The sequence below is a fragment of the Chaetodon auriga genome, chromosome 18 (assembly GCF_051107435.1).
Source record: "Chaetodon auriga isolate fChaAug3 chromosome 18, fChaAug3.hap1, whole genome shotgun sequence".
In the NCBI taxonomy this organism is placed as follows: domain Eukaryota; kingdom Metazoa; phylum Chordata; class Actinopteri; order Chaetodontiformes; family Chaetodontidae; genus Chaetodon; species Chaetodon auriga.
The window spans coordinates 17,653,752-17,675,304 of record NC_135091.1 but is presented as its reverse complement, the minus strand read 5'-3'; the positions used below and the strand labels follow the sequence as shown (position 1 = coordinate 17,675,304).

General features: G+C 43.6%; 2 protein-coding genes across 2 annotated transcripts; one reads left to right on the top strand and one right to left on the bottom strand.

The window, feature by feature from the left end:
* Positions 1 to 1,435: 1,435 nt before the first annotated feature.
* hnrnpub (heterogeneous nuclear ribonucleoprotein Ub) lies at positions 1,436 to 11,999 on the top strand. Its single transcript, XM_076755683.1, has 14 exons — positions 1,436 to 2,084; positions 3,549 to 3,663; positions 5,767 to 5,846; positions 6,034 to 6,173; positions 6,306 to 6,405; positions 7,085 to 7,197; positions 7,346 to 7,609; positions 7,758 to 7,877; positions 7,989 to 8,117; positions 8,204 to 8,372; positions 8,490 to 8,768; positions 8,874 to 9,145; positions 9,338 to 9,475; positions 9,858 to 11,999. Exons 1-14 carry the CDS (start codon positions 1,631 to 1,633, stop codon positions 9,906 to 9,908), a joined length of 2,424 nt encoding a protein of 807 aa, XP_076611798.1. The 5' UTR covers positions 1,436 to 1,630; the 3' UTR covers positions 9,909 to 11,999.
* Positions 12,000 to 14,003: 2,004 nt separating this feature from the next.
* lft1 (lefty1) lies at positions 14,004 to 15,843 on the bottom strand. Its single transcript, XM_076757034.1, has 4 exons — positions 15,579 to 15,843; positions 15,112 to 15,358; positions 14,733 to 14,972; positions 14,004 to 14,328 (listed from the first exon to the last, which is right to left on the bottom strand). Exons 1-4 carry the CDS (start codon positions 15,841 to 15,843, stop codon positions 14,004 to 14,006), a joined length of 1,077 nt encoding a protein of 358 aa, XP_076613149.1.
* Between the last annotated feature and the right edge of the window lie 5,710 nt (positions 15,844 to 21,553).

Genomic DNA, 21,553 nt, shown 5'->3' with positions numbered 1-21,553 from the left:
ATAACATTATGATATCAATGTATCTGCAATAGTGTGCCTTCTGAAGATGTTATTGTCAAGTACCATTAGAGGTCGCCTTGGTAGTGATAGTAGTGAAGTAAAAGGAGAAAACTGAAATATAACTAGTGTAAGGTTTTTTTTTAACAAAAAAAAAAAACAGTCAGACATGCAGTAAGTGTGCATGCAGTTCTAGAATTGGGCAGAGACTGTATAAAAATGAGTTTAAAGGGATTCTAATGCAAATTAGAACTGCACTTTCAAAATGCTGGGGGACTCACAAGAGATGCATTAAAACAGAATGGTCTGAATGGATGCAGCAGAGGCAGAGATAACCTGATTTTCAGTCCCCAGCATGGGTCAGACTCAATAAATGCAGGAGCCTTCATTTCTGCATGTGATGACATCATCAGGGTTTTTTTCCTCACACACCGCTCCAGAGCAACACAATGCATTTCACTGTTTTCACAACATGAGTGGTAGGCCTCAGCAAACTGAACGTCATGAGTTTGTAGCGGCCATTGTAAATTCCCCTACACACTTGGAAGGGAAGGAATGAGGCCAGGAGTTTTTAATTGGTTGCAATCCGCCAACTCGCTGCCAGATGCCACTAAATTCTACACACTGGACCCTTTAATTGATTTTCAATTTTAAAAAGAAATTACAAAGGGTTGACAAAACATCAAATGTGCTTCCTGTTGTCATGAAGACCGTGACACTTTTTGTGCTTAAGCATAAACATGTTCCACATCAATTGGCAAATGCCTGAAAGTGACTGCTTTTGATGCTCTTTATTAATGAATCTGGTGTTCCCTCTGTTATCAGCATGAGAAGATGAAAATAAAACCATGCATTCAGAAAAAGGAATCAAATGCTACACAGTCATTCATGTGACCCTCTTTTACTTGACAGGCTTAATGTTGGATGGTAGCTGTCCTAAAACCCTCCAGTAGATTTAATGTTACAATAGCCAGCTGTCCGGGAATATTAAATCAATTTATATGAAATTCACCCTTTGATTTATTTTATTTATTTTTTTATCATTCATAGTTCTGTTTTCCCTTGGAAGACACTATTATGCAAAATATTTACTAAATATACATTAGCCGCCTACTTCGTGCAAGAACCAGTACCCCTACATTAATTAAGGTAAACAATATTGTACATTACGGTATTTTATATCATCATCCTATAGTCTTGCTACAACCATTCCTTTCTTAAATGCATTCCGTAATATGCTTATTTATTTCCAAACATATATGTACTTAGTCAATAAAGATGAGTAATATTGTGGGTGCTATATTGTGTGGATTTTCTTCCTCCACATTCTGTCCCACTTTTCCTTAACGGCGCTTTCTGTGACACTGGTTTTATAATTACGGCAGTGACAGATGGCTGGCGGGTTATGTAGCCAAGCTGCGTTGCTCTCTGGGTAATTACGGTAGGCGACGTCATCCTCCTCCCCCACACCGCAGGCTCGCTCAGCTCTTTTGCCGGTGAAAGATTGGTCGGACAGCGCGGGTGCCATTTGGCGCAGATTTGAGCTACATCCGTTAACAAAGGGCGCCCAGTTATTTATTTGTCGTGGTATTTGTGAATTTTACTTACTACATTTTGCAGTCAAACATCCACAATGAGCTCCATTAACGTTAAAAAGCTGAAAGTGAACGAGCTGAAGGACGAGCTGAAAAAGCGTAATCTTTCGGACAAGGGGCTGAAGGCCGAGCTGATGGACCGGCTGCAGGCCGCGCTGGACGAGGAGGCCCTAGTCGGAGACTCCCCGCTGGACCAAGAGGCTGCGGCGCACGAGGGTTTCAGCCAGGCCGCCGATCAGGAAGGTATGGGAGAGGAAGAAGAGGGCGATGGCCCGATAGAAGAAAGCATGGAGGCCAACGAGGAGGAGGAAGAAGAGCCGGAAAATGGGGGCGAGGGTGATGGCGTTGCCGAGGACGAAGAGATGGGTGAGGGGGAAGAGGACGGGGACGGGGACGAAGACGACGAGATGGATCCAATGCTCAAGGGAGATGTGGACGACATGGAGAAAATAGATACAGAGGATGGTGAGCCCGGGGACCAGGCTACTGAGGGTGAGTCGACTGGATTGGTTATGAAAATGTGACTGGCTGGATGGACTGTGGCTGGGTGTCGGTTTTTGCCATAACGTTAGCGTTAATGCTACCGCGGGAGGGAGCCGGCTGGGAATGACCAAATTTGAATGCGTAACCATACAAAAGAGCGTCCATGTTGAGCTAGATAGCGTAACCTCACAAGGGTAGCAAGCGTTAGCCACAAACCGAAACAGTTAGCCGGTCAGCTAATTTGCCGTTAGCATCGGTCACTACCTTGGCTAGCGCGTCATTTTGCAACGTCAAGTATCGATAGTCCACTCCACAACCTTAACTTTAGCATTATTGTTATGTTATTGGATGTCGTTCGCTACAATGTCCAGGTTAAATAAGTGAGAAGTAAGCTATTAATTTAGCTTAGTCTGGTTTTTCGTTTTGCTTGGTTAGCTTGCTAGCTAACGTCATTTTCTTTGTGTCTGTGGTGCAGTGCTAACTATCTGAACAGCCGGTTAGCTAGTTCAGTTGTTCCTATATTGACGTTTCACTACCAATGGGGTGGCAGGGTGGCGCTGCGCTTAGTCAGACACTTTATAACCAACATTAAAAACTGACACAACGTGATAGCAACATGATGGAAATGTTGAACAGGTTTGACTATTTTAGTGATAACAAGGTATTTTTCCTACGCGTTTCCCCTGTTAATTACTGTAAACGGAGATGTGACAATTGGGGGGTTCCAAAAACAAGACAAATTCAACTTAAATGTCAATTTCCCAGGCAATGGCAAGACTAAGTGTATACATAATGGGATAACTGTGTTTAAGTATATTTGATTTTGTAAGGACCGGGAACACTGAACTAGCTTACCCAAAGCTGTGCAGAACATGGGGCAGGCACTGAACTGCTTGGCCAGCACGTGGTTAGTTTGTACGTGGTTTGAACAGAAAACGTCATCTTGTTGGAATCAACATAGAAAATATAGGATTAAAATGAATAGCCACCTAGGTAATTCTGTGTAAGATATTGGGGGGGGGGGGGGGGGTCCAGGTCTATGTAGGTTTCCCTATTTCCTTGCATGTTGCATTTGTCCCGGAGCACAGTAGGTTTATCCTCTTAATGAAAGACTTATATCTGAATCTTATTAAGCAGTAAAGTCTGAGCCCTTTTTTGCAGGGTTTTGGCCCTTTTACTTTGCAGAGACTTGTTTTTCCAGCCCCAGCAAACACTGTTCACAATGTTCATTTGGACCAGCTCACTTTGTAATTACTAACTGGTCATTAGAGCTGTTACAGTTTATGAAGTATGACTGTGTTGTTTAATTGTAATCATGAGGTGTCACCTCTAAGTTACCTTAACATTGATGATTATGGTCGACACAATGTAACTAATGAACGGGCTTTGTGGGCCAGAACCCCACTGCCAGTCCGACCTCTCTCTCACATAAAAAGGAGCACCTCATTCTATATCTTTGTTCTATTTTCAAAGGGGATGCGGACAAAGACACGAATGCTGATCAGAAGAATAAGAAGGGTGTTAAGAGACGCCGGGAGGAACATGGAAGGGGCTACTTTGAATTTATTGAAGAGAACAAATACAGCTGGTAAGGATGGGACAGAGCAAAAATGGCCTTCAGCATCCCTGAAGCGCCATCCATAGCTTTGTTAAACTGTATTGGCTTTAAGTGCCAATGCACATATAACTAGCAAGAGAAAACCCTCATTTTCAAGTATTATACTATTTATTAACAACCTTACTTTCACACACATGTTTTGAGGGTCATCCCTGACTACTTAAAGAGCCTTACCATTTACCTTTTACAGTGCCCGCTCATATATGTGTCTTTAATGAACTGCATTCTGTAGCAGAAGTGCAACTATCAAGTCTCTATGAATTTTCACATCTGTTCCTCGTGCCACTTATTGTTTTGGAAAGCCCACTGTGTCCTCAACGTGAAACAAGGCTGCTCAAAGAGAACAAACCCAGAGGAAGGTAGCAGATGTGCACTTTTGAAAGAAGGGAGGGTGGGAGGAATAGCTGAGAGGCATGGGAGGAAGGGTCCACTGCTGCAGTGTAGCACACAAGGATGTAGCAAAAATCCCAAGGTATTTGGACCGTCCACGGAGGAGCTCGCTATTGACCGTCCATCGTTTTGCCTCGCAATGGTCTTTTTTCTTTCCTTTTTTTCCCTTTTTTTTCCTTTTTTCTTTTTTTTTCCATTTTGTTTGGTTGTATGATGTCAAAATGCTATTTCTGTCTCATGTATCATGTCTTGTGTGTGTGTGTGTGTGTTATCATGGTGTGAGAGTGTGGATGTGTGTGTTTGCCAGGCTCTTTTCTACCCCTGTACAGGTGCCATCATGCATGGTGTGTGTGGGTGTTTGTGAGTGTGCATACATGTACCTACTTCTTGGTCAGTGTTTTGTTTTCATTGCGCTGTTGACACACTGTAAGGATCAAGTGGCAGAAAATGGAATCGCGTTCTGATTCAGCCATTTTGATTTTTTGAATTTTTTTTTGTACTTTTGGGAAACTTCTCGGACTCTTCATGAGTGTTCAGGGCACCAGAATTGTTTGAACAAGATAGTCTCGCTGCCTCTTCAGGTGCTTTTATCCGCCGTGTAATTGGACAGTCAATTTTTTTATTTATTTATTTATTTTTACAATCAACCATTCATTCCCAATTGAAAGTCCAGGTTTTTCCTTGTTTCCCCATTACTATAATATTGAGAGAGCTTTAATCTACCCTGTGTGAAAACAGTGACCCCTGGGCAGCCGCAGGCCTTTAGACCAGCAGCCAGTGTGTGGCCCACTGGTTGACTGTATCGACAGTATGCTCCAACTCAGACAGCCTGTTCTCCAGAGCCACCATAAGTTTCCCCTCAGCAATCACTTGTACAATACTCAAGTCTGATTGAGGACAAATACGATGATGGATGTCTTTGGAGATGTTAAGATTGCTGCAGGTGATGAGAATGGGATGTTGAACCCCAAACCAGTTTCTTCCTACTAAATAACGACTCCACTGGCCCCAGATCATTGCTTCAGTTGAAACAATGCTTAAGCATTGTGAAAATGTTTACCTTTCTTACAACAATTTGACTAGTTTTTCAAACTTACCAGTAAAAGAATTGGATACCTGATCTCAAGCTACAGAGTTGGTAAGTTGCTGTAGCTCAGTGCTCTGTAATTGCTCCTTTCAAGTAGCTAAGCATGGTGACAGCTTGTACTAGATAGTTACACAGGACAGTGAGCTAGCCCTGACCTTTTCATTTATAATTCCACACATGGGAAGTTAAATATAACTGCACCCGCCATTGCTCTGACTGACCCTACAGCAACCCTGGAGATCATAAACACACTGATCTCAGAGGGGAGAGGTCTGCTTTGGGTTATCACTTTCACCAATGGATAGCCTTGCATGTTAAGGCTAGCAGAGGTGCTTTCTTTCTGTGTATCTCTCACGTTTTAGATTTCGCTGGATACTGCAAGGTAAGTGTTGTCTGCCAAGGTCCACATTACAGACTATCCAAAAAGGCTCGTCTGCCCAATTTACTGCCTCTATTTTGTATCGTTACCCCTAGTCTGTCTCTCCACTTCTCTCCCCAAATATTTTTCAGCAAGTGGTACCCAAGACATCTATTTGTTCCATGCAGTTGCACTGACATGCGAAACCTCTAATTGACTGCATGGTATCTCTTTTCAGGGCCTCATTTAAGTCTCCTGTGCCACCCCTTGAGGAAGAAGATGAGGAGTTTGATGACACAAAAGTCTGCTTGGATGCCTGTAAGTGATTTTAATGTGACAAATAACTGCAGTTACTGGTATTCCAAGATCCAAAGTTGGAATTGCAAAGAACATCTGTCTAAGAAGACTTGCATAACCACAGACTAGAGCATTAACCACACTTTGTTTATCTGAGACCTTTTTGCATAGATACAGATATTGATGAGTATGCGTTCTTGTGCTCCAGACAACTGCGACCTGCACTTTAAGGTGTCACGGGACCGTTACAGTGCCTCATCTCTCACAATGGAGAGTTTTGCTTACCTGTGGTCCGGAGGCAAGGGTACCTACGGTGTGAACAAAGGCAAAGCCTGCTTCGAGATGAAGGTACTGGCTTATGTATAAGTTTAAACAGTATTTACAAACTAGGTGTAAAATGGTCAAATTCAGACACGCACTGGACTAGTGGAAATGAGTCTTGATGCATTTTGTCTGTGTGTTTTTGTTTCATGCTAACAGATTACAGAGAAAATTCCTGTGAAGCACATTTCCAGCAAGAACATGGACATTCATGACGTGCAGGTCGGCTGGTCCCCGGCTACTGGCTCTCTGCTCCTCGGTCAGTGTCTTATATATACATATGCTTTTAACTACAGTCTTCTGTGTGTGAGACTTTTGGCTGTGTCGTTCAGGCATTCAGTGTCGGTGGAATGAATGAAGTGTCGAGTCCAGCTGTAACTTTCCGTTTGCCCTTGGCGGCGTTTGTTCACTCGCTGCCAGAGAAGTTTCTGCTTGGTCACATCACACATGCTGTGTACGGAGAACTGTTAAAGATCATTTTAGTTTGTTCCTTATGTGTCTGTAATGACTAAAAAATGGGAAATCATTGCTTCTCTAGTACGCAAAACACTGACCAAACCAATGCATGGGATCACAATAATGTGTAGAATTTGCAAGAAAGTGAACCTTGTTTTAAAATTTAAGACTGAACAGGCTGTACCGGGCATCTGCCAAATAAGATGACACTAAGAGATGAAGCTGTTGTGGTCCTCTGTGAAAGGCAGTCAGTCTCAAGAGGTCCCTCTCCTGGTTCATATTCAGTATGACATGTTAATGTAAAATGGCTCCATCTCCGGCTGCATCATAGTAATGGTGGCTGGCGTATTGCCAACAGATGATTCACACACCATTACAGAGTCCCAGTGACTGAGGCATGGCGTGTTAATTCAGCAGTATTCTACCTGCTAGCTGTCACGAAATGTTTTTGTTAAATAATGCATTCTCCCATTAATGTGTAGGTGAGGAGGAGCATTCTTATGCATACTCTGGGAAAGGCAAGAAGACCAGCAACTGCGTGACGGAGGACTTTGGAGAAACCTATGAGGAGAACGATGTCATCTGCTGCCTTATTGTAAGTCATGAATGCTGCTTATATTTTATCAGCTCTTTAAAGTCCATGAAAATCAGTGTAATTTGTGCCAATGAGCGTCACCTTTTCTCATTTCATAACTGTCTTTATTGCACACGAAAGAACTTTGCGTTTTGCTTTCTTTGCCAAGGACTTTGAGGGTGAGGAGGTGGTGTTGTCCTTCTCCAAGAATGGCGGGGAGCCAGCCATCGCTTTCCAGTTCAGCAAGGACACCCTGAACGGCCAGGCCCTCTTCCCCCACATCATCTGCCACAATTGTGCAGTGGAGTTTAACTTTGGCCAGATGGAGACTCCGTACTTCCCCCAGCCTCAGGGCTACACCTTCCTGCAGCAGATCCCTGTGGATGAGCGAGTCCGTGGGCTCAAGGGGCCACAGACCAAGGCTGACTGCGAGGTAAGCACAATAATGTGTGGATAATCTTTTGATTACTTGTGTGATAGATGTGTATTTTCTTTATTGATATTCAGGTGTGTTTCAGTGTTTAGAGTCACTTTTTGGGGGGCGTTGACCGCAGTTCTTTCTTTGGCTTCATGTTATGTAGATCATAGTGATGGTCGGCCTGCCAGGCTCAGGGAAGACTACATGGGTGAAGAACCATGTCCAGGAGAACCCTGGGAAATACTACATCCTGGGCAGTGACACCATTGTGGACAAGATGATGGTCAGTACTGGTACAGCTGTGTGGTTTCCTATTGATTTTAGTAACTCTGTAGCATGTGCACATGCTGTAAGTCTGTGTCCCTAATGTAGATTTTATCATCATTGAATGCAGATCAACAGCCTGAAACGCCAGTCAAAGGACATCACAAAACTGACCGCCATTTCCCAGCGAGCACCACTGTTCTTGGGAAAGTTCATTGAGATTGCTGCCCGCAAGAAGAGGAACTACATCCTGGACCATGTAAGCAGCTGGTTCTGAATCTGATCACAGCGTTTGCCAAAAATATACAGGTGTGACATTATAAATCCCTCTCTCCTCTCCCCCAGACTAACCTGTCTGCTCCAGGCCAGAAGAGGAAGATGTGCTTGTTTGCAGGCTTCCAGCGCAAAGCCGTGGTGGTCTGCCCCTCTGACGAAGAGTACAAGCAGAGGGTCCAGCAGAAGGTTGAGAGTGATGGCAAAGAAGTGCCCGAGCACGCTGTCCTCAAAATGAAAGGTAAGAAACGATGCTTGGGTTAAGGCTAGTTGAAACCTACTGGTTCTTTTTCAGTCAGATTCAGCCTTTTCTCTTTTTGCACCCCTAACCATGTCCTCCACCTCCTTTCCATTTCAGGTTTCTACTCTCTGCCTGAGGAGGGAGAGAGCTTTGATGAGGTCATCTATGCCGAGCTGCAGAAGGAGGAGGCCGGCAAGCTGCTGGAACAGTACAAAGAGGAAAGCAAGACCGCTCTGCCAGCTGAGAAGAAACCCAACCAGGGAAGCACAACGCCCAAAAGAGGTGGCGGCCTGCGTGGTGGCCGGGGAGGCAAGAACCAGTTTGGCCGCGGCGGTGGACCTGGACAGAGAGGAGGCGGCCGTGGAGGCTTCCAAAACAGAGGCAACTTCAGAGGAGGTGCAATTGACATTTGAAGCGTAATTAGTGCAATTTTAGTAGAAGCTATTGTTTAGAGTTGAAAGCACGTTTATCCTCACTGTCCTGCTTCGGATCTTTCTGCAGCTCCTGGCCCTCGTGGTGGCTTCAACCGTCCACCTCGCGGCTTCCTGCCTCCTCCGGCCTTCAGAGGAGGGTTCCATAACCGTGGAAACTTCAACCGGGGTGGTGGCCACATTCCCAGCCTGGGAGGATCCCCCAGGGGTGGTCCAATGAGGGGCAACATGGGACCCAGAGGGGGACCCATGAACAGAGGCGGCCCAATGCACAGAGGCAACATGAACAGAGGAGGTGGAGGCAACATGAACCGCGGTGGAAACAGGGGACATCCCGGCCAGGTGGGTTTGATCCTGGTGTCCAGTTTGCAGAGGCTTTCAAAGTGTCTGCAGCATTCAAAGCACTCCAAGTGTTCTAGCATTGACTCATATACTTTAAGTTTATCATGTTTTTTTCATCACATTATGTTGATGCATATTCAAGTTTGTGAGCTCCTGCGTGCTCATCATTTCCCTGAACGTCTCCCACTACAGTTTCATCAGAGAGGCGGTAACCGCGGCAACTTTGGCAACAAGAACGGCAACTATGGCAACAACAGGAACAGCGGTAACTTTGGCAACAGGAATGGCATGGACAAGGCCCAAGCCTTCAACCAGAGCTGGCAGCAAGGGGTCAGTATTTCTGCAGCTGAGACACGGTTAATGTGCTCACTACAGCAGACACACACACACACACACACACACACACACACACAGAGTCAATGTTTAAGACGACACATATTAAGTTTAAAAGCCAAATTTGACGTGTGCATGTGAATAAAACTATAGTCCCCCTGAATATTTTTCCCACTCTCTAGTGTGTTTTGTCCCAACCTCACCAAAGTAAAGAGGCTTGTATGCACAGGTGCTTTCATTCTTTATCTCAGACATTCAAGCGTTCTTGAATGCACACATCAGCCTTTTAAAGCCCCTTCCTGTAACTGTGTTATCAAACAATGCCCAAAGAAAAGCAGCAGAATATTGAATGCATTGCTGATCTCTGTGTCCTGTGCAGTTCTGGAACCAGAAGCCGTGGAGCCAGCAGTATCAGCCTGGATATTACTAAGACATTTGTTCTAACGGACTGGTGGCAGAGGCCCACCGCTAGCCACGGAACATCCCTCCACCCCGCTTTTCGATTTTATTTTCCTTGAACCCACTTTTAATAATCTAAAACCCATCAGCTGAAGACTGAAGTGTTACAGAGCAACAACATTCCACATCAGAGGGGAGACCAGGCAACCTGAGTGTGATTGAAGCTTTATATATCTATATACACATGTACAGCGTGGGTTCAGTCTCATTCAGTCATCTGTTTTTCTTTTGTTGTATATTTCATTCTTTTTTTTTTCACCACTTTTAAATAATGTGCTTTTAAAAATCTCATGTTTGTAATATCAGGAACCAGAAATATTTTGCCAGCCCAGCAGATGTTGAGAAGTTTTTTTTTGTTTTTTTTTCTCCCCCTCCCCCAGGGTTGTGCATTTTATCTGTGCTGTGATCTTTTTGTTTTGCTTTTTTTATTACAAATTGTACATTTTTTTCCCTTTTTTTGCCGTAGTTTGTATGCAAAGTTTAAGAAACGGTAATGATTGAAAGGAACCGTGGCTTATTAGCGAGAAGCATGGTAGGTGATCATATTGTTAGACTGTACATGTCGATATAGTCCACTGTCAAACAGTTAAAACTGAAGCAACGAATGAATTACAGCAAAGTTTTTGTCTTTTGTTCCCAGTATCAAACCTGTAACCTAAACCATAGACCTACAATAAACAACCTGTTGGCTTTTTTACATTCTTCCTGGCTTATGACTTTTGATTCAGTTCAAAGGTGTGTAAAAGACCTTTGAATGGGCGATGTCCTAGTTTGCTACTTCAAACAGTGACGAGCCCCACTACAAGCCCCAGTTGACGCCTCGTTAGTGAAGATTCCCCCTCAAGTGTCCGTTTGATACGTCTCTCCGACCCTTAAGCTATTCTAATGTATATTGCTTTGAGAAAGTATTTTGGCCAAGCCATTTTCAGGATATGAATAAGCCATTTTTAGTACTACATTATGCCTTCTTTTTGATTTGTTTTTGAAATAAGTCTTTTAATTTATTTTTCAAATTAGAGCACTGACTATGCTTGATTCTCAGGAGGAAGTGCCGTTCCTAGATTCTTTTTCAACGGTTCCTTTTAGTGCAGTAGACTTCTGAAAAAACAGCACTGATCAGTCGGATTCCAAAACCGCGACCACAAAAAGCATTTTATTTTCCTTTTTTTAAGTTGACACACTTTCACAATTTTGAACAAATTTTCTGATGATGCTAATTCAGCACAAACATGATTGAAAGCAGGCAGGGTTTCTCATTCTCACCAGCAAACCTAAAGGGCTACACAGTGTCGCAACACATCCAACACACCAACAGTCCGTGAAGACCTTTCTCAGACGGCTGGAAAGGGCAGCAGAGAGTAACTTTTTGTCCGCTTTAAGACACTGTTGCGTTTGGAGGCGCTCCAGAGTTGACGTTGGTGACTGTGTGGCCCGGCAATAATGGCAGCTCCGCATCCAACTGCTCATAATGTGTCCCACCGCACTGCGCTGGCAGAGGACACCCAGCTTGAGTTTCGACAGTAGAAGATCATCAGAGCTGGAAAATAAACCAGTCCAGTAGATCAGACAGAATCCGCTCGTGTGTGTGTCCATTGCTTTGGTTTTCTACCTGCCCGTGTTGATATTTAATAACCATGTAAATACTTCACCACTATTTCAACCATGCACGAATGTTCATGAGACAAGTGACTTGGAGTAATAACTGTGTTGTGATTAAGAAAGTGTTAGTTTGCCCGAGTACTGCTGTGTGATGAATTGACTATATTTAAATGTCTGGCGAGGTTGTGCCCTCCTGTTTTATTGTACTCGATACATAAATCTAGCAGAATGCGAGCTTTGAGTTTACAGTATCATCTGTGACACTATACAGACACTATATTTTTATCGCTTTATGTTGCAGGTTGTATATCAGGTCTTTTATGATTAAACCAACAATGCAAACGCTTTGAGACACTGAGACTTGTCTTTTCTATCTGACAGTTTTTGATATTTGTGTTTAAAAGTTTGGGATTGTATTTTGTTTTATAATTTGTCTCAACTCTATTAAAGTTAAAGAAGCTGGTGGATAGTGACTCTGTGGTTTGTTACAGTGCATCAAAAAAAAAGGGTTTTTCCATTTTTATTGCCTCACGACATCAAAGCAGACTAGATTAAATGTCCAGAGCATGAATTTTGACAGCTTTAATCCCCCCGACCTTTAATCTAGTACCACCATAAATACATGCATCCTCAACCTAGCTTTGTGTTCCACAGAGACAATGTTAGCATGCTAACACACTAAACTAAGATGGTGGACATTGTAAGCATTCCACCTGATGAACAGACACATGCTACCTTTATATTGTGATGGCGTTGGCATGCTGATGTTAGCGTCTATCTCAAAGCAGCATTGTGTCTCAGTGCAGCCTCACAGAGCGTCTAGCACGGCTGCAGACTCCTGTCTAAGAGCTGCTGTCTGCACAGTCTCTCCAAACTCAGCCTCCAACCTGCATCTCCTGACTCATGCTTCTTCATCATCTTTTTGCTCAGTTGTTGAGATTGTCCCTTTGTCTTCATGTTAGGCCTCAATACTACCTTACTCAAAGCTGGACCGTCCATATACACATGTATTTCTACTGCAGTTGTTGCTGTATTTCTACTACAGATGCTGGTGTAGTTCTACCACAGATTGAGGTGTATTTCTACTCCAGATGTTGGTGTATTTATGCTACAGATATAGAGGTTCTACTATATATAGAGGTGTAGTTCTACTATAGATAACGGTGTATTTATACTGGAGATACAGTTGTAGTAATACTACGGATGCTTGTGCATTCATCCTGCAGATACAGGTGTATTTCTACTACAGATGCTGGTGTATTTACACTACAGATACAGGAGTATTTATATTACATTTAATTAAAACCCCTTGACTACATGCAAGCTATTTCCATTTAACTAATGATGTGACTTCTGAGGCCAGTTGGCTGCACCATTTTAAAGAAGGTGAGTCATTTTGATCTTAAATGTCTTTTCTATTGATCAGCATCAGAAAAGCCACATTAAATCTACTTTAACGTTATAGAAAAAATAGCACATGAAAACTTTCAGGGGGCTGGCTGCTCTGTGAAAAGTAGCAGAGTATGCGTGACACTCATTCTTTCCAGCACTGCCTGTGTTTCCTCTATCTCCATGACTCCTGGTGCTGCTGGAGGTGCATTTTGGGAATCCACTTCCCTCCCAGACAGACAGCTGCTTGTCTTTGGCAGGGCAGCATGTTTACCTCCATCAGCAGCATATTAGTGAATGACAAGACCCCCCACTCAGACAGCAAACAGTGCATTAGGTATTGGCTCTGATTACCAACGTTTGGCCCGGTCTAAGTCTGATGTAAACACACGAGAAGCCCATTCTGGCTTAATGTGAATTGACCTCATGTTTGTCTGCATGTGGCCGTGTAGCTCCTTCCCACTGTCAATAAAGCATTACAAGAAGCTTGGACCGTCACTGTCAACAACGGGGTCCCCTCAGTATAACAAATGTTATAAGTCATTAGGCAAATTATTTGCTCTGCTCTACAATTTCCTATAAGTGTAAATAAAGAGGCGAAAGGGGAGGAGGCGGCTGTATGTAACTGCATGTGAATGGCATCATGAATGTGAATGGGGCCAGACAGCCACGCTCGACAGCAGGGAGGAGGAAGAGCACAAACTCTTAAGTGAAACAAAATATTTTATTTTCCAAACATAAACTCATCCATATTATGTACAGCTTGAAAATATAACACATCAGACAGAATTTGAACGATGGCTGCAGATTCAACACAACTCACACAAATTCAAATAAAAAATCAGATTTTTTACAAAATACATAAAAGTGCTTGTGGGAGGAGAGGGAGCTCGATGGCAGCAGGACTGCCTGTCGTGTGTGGAACTCCCCATAAATGTCCTTTTAAATAGAAAGTACTCAACGTGTTGTTTCAAACCATTAAATACATCAACACCCAAATGGAAAAACACTACAAGGATCCTGCGATGCTTCCCAGCAGTCTGTGAGAACAGGATTACTACAGCTGTTTTCCCTGACTTCATACTATGGAGACGTTGTCCATCGTGCAGGCACACCTCTCCACAATCATATTGGGGAATTCAGCCACTTCTATCTCAGTGTAGTCCCCCTTCTTCACCAGGTACATGATGGGTAGCGGGGCGCTCTCAGACACCGTGCACCGCCTCTCCCCGTAGCCGTAGTTGCGCTTGGGCTGCTTGCAGCCGCCGGTGCACCTGAAGGCCTGGTAGCCCGCTGGCTCGATGATCCAGTACTGCGTCCAGGTGAGAGCGCGGAAGTTGATGAAGTACTGTTCCCTGCAGCAGGTGTCTTTGTTTTGGTTGACGTCGCAGTCGCCACGAGAACTGAGGAGGAAAGGATGGAGAAAGTCAGATGGCTGCTGAGACACAGAGGCCCTGAGAGGCCTCTCTTAGCTACACCCCTGCTTGTCATAGTTATCCAGTTATGATAATTCTTGTTTTTTAGTGGGTGAATCTACATAAATAGGCCCAATTAAATCTAAATAGAAGTAAGAATTGTTCAAAACAAATAAGATCAGAACTATTAAACACTAATCTGTGAAACATCTGAACTCATTAGATGTGGTTCTTGGATTCTTGTTTTTCACTGCCAGCCACTACTTTTAATTTTCCAAACCATGAAGTAGCCTGACGCCCCAGTGTCACACTACTATAATGAATGGCAAGAAAAAGAGGACTAATTGTCACACTGATTCAATATCCTGTATATCAAAAGCTGGCGCCCTTACCCGTACTCTTCGAGGTTGAGTGTGTAGAGGATGAGCTCGGGCTTCCCCAAGGTGTTGTCCGTCTGCTCCTGGGTGGTAAAGCGCACACTCTTAGCCATCTCTGCCGCGTAGCTGCCAGGTCTCTCGCCCTCGATCCACACCTCCAGGTGCATAGGTGTCTTCTGCTGGGTCTTGGACCAATAGTGCACCGCCTGGGTCACATCAAAGCTCTTCCAGCCGGTCTCGTGAATGGGGATCAACCTGTGAGCACGAGATAAGGATCGATTAATTAAAAAGTTGATTATTTCCTGGAGAAGACGATTTAAATATTATCGAGAGGCCTTGGTGATGTCGCCTCTTAATTGCGCTACAGCGTCGCCATGAGAAAGTGATTCCTTACCGTGAATCCACCAGCGATGTCCGGTTGGATCCGTTTGGCAGCACCTCCACCCAGTAGATGCTGACCCGGGCGTTGCTGACGGGCCGGTGGCTCTTCCTCTCCACAGCGAAGCGTTTGTGGTAAGAAGCCCGCTGGTAGAGCTTCAGCTCCGCCATGGTCACCTCGCTGTTATCCGGGATCCTCGCCTCCATGTCGAATACCATGCGGTGCCGAGTGGTGTCAGAATATACATACTCCCCGGAAATATCTAAAGCACAAAGCATTGTTGGTGTTTTAGGCGATTCTTTCTCTCACGTGGTTTAAAATGAGTGTTTGGTGAAGGCAGTTTGGTGCGTAAAATAGTCTTTTCACCAAGTGTCACAATTACGCACGGAAATAATGGTTTACTTCATCTGGCATCTGTGTCAAAGCTATTTTCATATGAATTCCTACAGATTACAAAAATGAAAAATGGGGTAGGTGCTTACCTGCGTTCCCAGGGATTCCCCTCAGGATGCCCGCCAGGCTGGGCAGAGATCTGCGTCTCCTGCTGTGGTGCATCTTCAGCATAGACAAGTACTTGTTTCTGATGTGCGCCGGAATAACCAGATTCTCCAAATCCCTTTTATGGATCTTAGGAACTTCATCCAACCCAAGTTTCTGCAGCAGCGCGTCCTTCATATCCTCATGCGTAAAAGCCTTGGCGAGAGCGAGGAGAGCGGTGCACAGGACACAAGCGCGGAGGAAATCCATGAGTAAAACGTCAGTGTGATAGACAGCAGCACAGTAGCAAGTCACCCAGAGGCAGAGTGTCCCTCTGACACTCCTCTGGCCCCTTATATTGTTGCGGCCCTCCCAGTCGTTCGCACTTTGTCAATGGGGGCAGGGACCCTTATCAGAACAAAGGTGCGACAATACAGCCCCATCCTAAACAGGATATCTAAGTGGCCATACTTCAAACAGCAACAATTAGACTCGAGTGCCATCCGCATTGTGGAGATGTAATTTCACCAGAGTTCCACTAAAACAATGCTTGATGCCGGTGGCCTGCGTTTCATTTGATGGCAGAACGAGGCTCTAAAACCTACTCTTTATGGTGTAAATAAATTAATTGTGGAAAATCAGACACTCAAAATCCTTGTGCCTTTTTATGTATTTACATATTTGTTCAGCTGTATTTTTCTAAAGCCAAATGTGCCACAGCTTTTAAGTAGGTATTGTGATGGGTAAAATGCTCTTTCAGTGGTCTTTCCACCTTAAAATCAAAAACATTCTTGGGGCAACATAAAATACATGAATTTGTTTGGCATTGATTGTCAAGACAAAGGCGATTTAAAACCCATATCTGTATAATTAACAGTTACAGTTAATGTGCTCATTACCAATGGAGTCCTTGCTGCCATTTCCATTAAATCAAAAGCATCTGAGTGCTTTTCTTTATTTCACATAGCTGAACAAAGTCTCTTTTAATCAGTAAAATGCCAGAATTAAAACGCTTGTCTCCCCGGTCCAGTCTGAAGTGTTTTCTCTGCTGCTACACATGCGTCCCAGACAGACATCTCTTGACCCTGTGAACCTGAAGTGGCCTCTCCTCAGTAGCACCCTTGTCTACACACACCCCACACTCTGTCGTGTACATTCCACTGCACGATGTCAGGCCGGGGCAGTCTGGCAACAGTCTGTCACACAGGGGGCTTATTTCTGACTGTCTGGGTGGCTGGAGAGCAGTTTTGTCCAGCAAAAGGTGGACCAAGATCTGGACTAAAAACCAGCTGGCACTCCAGCCTGCTCACTTTGGTACAAGTGTATAACAGAGGGCTGAGGAGGAAGTAGTGCAGATCTCCAAGGGAGGAGGGGGACTACAGGATTAGATGTTTATTCCGAGCCCTGTCACCCATTCTTGGCCCTCTCCAGCAGATTAAAATTATAAGACAAACAGACAGTTAATCCAGGGGCCGGGGGGCCGGCGTGGATGTGGATTGGGGCAGGCTCTTCACAGGTTGGTGATTATCTGATTCCATTGCGAGGATTTGCCTTGCCTTTTTTGTCACACAAACATTAGAAGAGGGGTGCTCTCACTGGCTGCCCTGAAGGCCCTGCCTGCGGTTGTGTATTGGCCGGTGTTTGCTTAGAGATGTCAGACAGACTGAAGGGGCACACAGGAAGAGCAAATGACAGATGACTGCCAGACCCGCTCGCTCACTCCAGCGAGTGCCTGCAGCTTACAAGCAAGACCAATTATTAATTAGAGCTGAGACCTGGTACCACATGTATGGAACAATCACAGGACGCAGTATGGAAAAAGTTCACAGTATGAAAGAAATATGAAAAAAAAGCTTAAAAAAAACAATACATATCCAATTGCATGTGTGTGGAGGCAGTTATGTGTGTATGGAGTTAAGACTAATAACAGTATTGCAGAGTTATAATGGCTGAATTATTATGATCTTGTTGCTGTCGTCTTTGTGTTTTAACTGAATCATTTGTAAATGATGAGTGAAAGATTTTCTTTTTGTTTGCAACTGTTTGTGTGCAGGTTTTGCAGCTTTTTGTATGAATGAATGAATGAAATTTGCTATGACAATTAACAGTTGTGCATATGTACTATAACCACTGGTCTCATAGATAATATCAGGTTTTTATTCGAAGTTGGACATTTCAAGATGTTTATTCTATTCTTACAAAATTAGTACTGAATAAAAGAAACGTAATCACGACACACTTATTTATTTAATCTATTAGCTTATTTGATGAGGACATTGCTCATTAATTCAACGCTGATTGATGCAGACAATGCTGCAAATGAGCCTCAAAGGCGGTTTTTATCCATTATCCCTGGCTGGGACCCTAAAAAAAGAGCAAAACTACATATATCTTATAAAATTCACATACACAACATGCTAAATATGCACAAAATAGAACAACACACGGCCATCAGTTTATAATGGCACAGCTGCACACAGTTAACAAATGACAAATGCAACAAGCAAAAGAAAAAAAGGGGCAACATTTATTTCCAAAAACAAACAAATAAATAAGATCTAATTGGCTGGTGCAGGAGAAGATCCTGCATATGAACAGTAAAGAACACAGAGTCTTCTTCCTCAAAGCCCGCAGGTGAGGTCCAACCTCACCTATCAGATGACCTGATGTCAGAGCAGCACAATGCAGACATGTAAATTCAGCACACAGCCATTGTCCAGTCCAGCCAAAGGCCAAGTCTAAGTGCCTGTTGTCCAGAGCCTGAAATGCACAGACCTTTGGTACCCCCTCGCCCTCACATTACAACCCCTAATTCGGGAAATTAAGATGGCCTTTGTGTGATATTTCTCAGTCTTTCTTCCTTCCCATGCCAATCAAAGACAAGCTGCCTAGTTCAAAGCTACATCTGATGCTCCTAGGTGCCATTTCTTTTCAATCAAAGGCCAACAAGCTCCCACAATCAACAACACAGGTGTTAATTAACATCCAGACATTTGCATTCAAAAGCAGTCCAATTTATAGGTCATTCCCTTCCATTTGTGAAACATGAAATCGCCTTTGCTTGCAAAAACTGCTGTTTGTAGAAGGCTGAAATGCTCATATGAGAGAAATATTACAGAGAGGCCTCCAGGAGGAAGGCCTGGCTGCAGCCTGCTTGTTTTCCATGCGGTTAGGGTTACACACATTACATATATCAGCATTTGGAGGCTCCCTGGGAACAAGGCGGAGCCGCTGCTGCTCCAAAAAGTCAATATTGAACTTGTGTTGGTGGTCAGCGCAAATTCCTCATTATTCACATGCCTCTATTGTCTCAGACTTCCTGATCTACAAGCCTGCTGTTCGTTTTATCTTCATATCAAATATTTGGGGAAATGAGCCCTTCTAGTTTGCACTTTAATGGCCCATACAAGCCTTTCTTTTCCACTGCGGCTGCAGACGTCAAAGATCCAGTCCGAGTCTGCATCAGTCCGTCCAGCTGCCTGCCAATAATCATCGATCAGTCTGTCAGAGGGGAAAGCGCTAGACCTGTGCAAGGACAACACAATTATTGCTCAATGGTCTCCACATCTAGACCGAGTACAGGCCAGTCTAATTGCATTTCACACAGCTAATGACGGCTCAATCAGCGCAGAGACGAGAGGGTTTAATCCCCGCGTAGACTTAACCAAATAGCCTCGGATCAGACGTGATTAGATGGGACTAACAATAAATATTTTCATGAACTTTTAATTAATCGACATAGGGGAGACTTTGAGTGTGCAGGATCCTTAGAATGAACCTGGTCAAAGATGGAAAATCCAAAAACGGTACAGTTTTTTATAAACCCAAGCTCAGGTGGAGGAAATTCACTAAACAAACATATTCTGCAGTCTGTAAAAGGCAGTGATGACTGAAAAGTATTTAAAACAAATCAAAACCCATTTACAATGTGGCATTTTATACCTGAGAGCTGCAGAAACTTTAAGAAAACACTCCAGCTTCACAGCTGCATGAAGGCAGTTTGGACAGCAGAGGGCGCTGTGGTCACACTAAGAGCAGCTAGAGGCTTTAAAGGGAACATCCACCCTAAAAACTGCATCAACAGTGTGGAATTTGGGAGGGTGAAGTCACAGTTTTATGAAATAAACAAGTCTTTTCTCAGACAGTAAAACCCGAACCAAGACCTGGATCGATTGCATCATCAGCTCACACTTGCTGCCATTGGCTGATTCATTTCCATATTGCACTTTCTATTGAATGTATGACAACTTATTACTGCACGGCAATTCTACTATATATGTCTATTTGTATTTTTATTGTCTTTTTTCAAATAGTTTTCTAATACATTTCTTCAACTTAACTCACAAATAAGTAATATTTATATTAATTATAGGACTGGAAATATTGCAGACTATTTTATTTTTCTTGTTGTCAGCCAAAATAGGTTGTTACATCCCAGTAAAATCACCATGCTGTTTCATAGAGCGCCCAGTTATTTATTGCCATTACATCATCAAGAGTGTGGACTACTGTTAAACTTATTCACATTCAACAAAAGACTCGCAATCATGAATGAATGTAAGTGTTTGAAAATGGTCACCATACATACACACACATATATATATATACTGTGTGTGAGTGTGATGAACTGTCTAATCCACCCAGAAAAAAGCACATCAGTCCCGAAGGGGAGTGGCACAGAGACAATACAACTGATATTATGCATGTGGATCCTCTTTTAAAGTGCCTGTTCTCTTTAATAGGATGACCTGGATCTGCAGTGCCACACATGGGAGAGAGTCATAAATGTTGTGAAAGAAAGCCAGCGAGCAAACACGTCCTCTCCTCTTCAGTATTGTTATCACGTCGCTGTTCACTGCTGCTTGCGTCCTTTCACACACAATATATCTCCACACCAGGACAATGAATCATCTCAGAGTGGCTCCACATGGCAGAAGACGGACTCTGTTGTGTGGCTGTTTCTGATAAACAGTCATGCCAGAGCAGTATGCTTCAAATTACACTTGGTCACCATCAAAATCACTTCCATTGGACACATCTTACACGCTGAGCTGTTCAGTGTGTGCTCATTTCAACACAGTGCGCCTTTTGTGCCTTTTCTTGTCCCTGCCGCTGCAGCAAGAAATCCATTCGAATATGTTCTGAAATAGAGAAGCGTATCATTTTATGTTGCTCTTTGCTGGAGTGTGGCACAAAAACACAGGGCTCCTCTGTCTGTCTCTACCCCTGCAAGCTCTGCAAGCCGTTAATCATTAATAGATGTACTTTGAGCGGCGATAAGCACCTCACTTCAAAAGGATGGGACATTTCCCAACAAGAGATTAGAATAAACCCGCTTCAAGTGTGCCACAGCACTGTAAATGATCACTTTATACTCAGTATTTTCATGATTTATGTGTAGACATTTAAGGCATGACTATTACTGTTTTCATACAGTATATTGCTATGAATGATGGTCAGGCCAACAGGTGTTTTAGACACACAAGTGCAAATAAGTAACCATGCGGAGAAACTGTGGGATTTACCCACTGTATCCTGATCCATGCTTAATTCTCATTTGGGGATCTGTGCATGGGAAAAGTCTGAGTGACTCAGCTTGCAGGAATACAGCAGAGCCCAGGGTCATCAGAAAGCCTGTTTATCTTTGGGAGTTTGCTCTCAGCATTAAGCTTCTCTCAGCCAAGAACAGCCCGAGAGGCAGAAAATCCGAGACAAACTTGACACACCTTGACGCTGACAGATGGAAAAAGCTATCTAAGTATAAGAACTGCAGTAATATTTCATTCTTTTATGATGCCAATGATGTTTCTGGGCAGGTAAGTCACAGTCAACTGCCTGGTGAGACCACACACGGCTATGATGAGATGCACACACATAATCTATGATGTGCCACAACTTTTTCATGGGTCAGTTACAGCCAAAGTGTCTTAATCTTGCAATAAATTTCAAAACTTGGTAAGTTTGGGCATCTGCATTAATC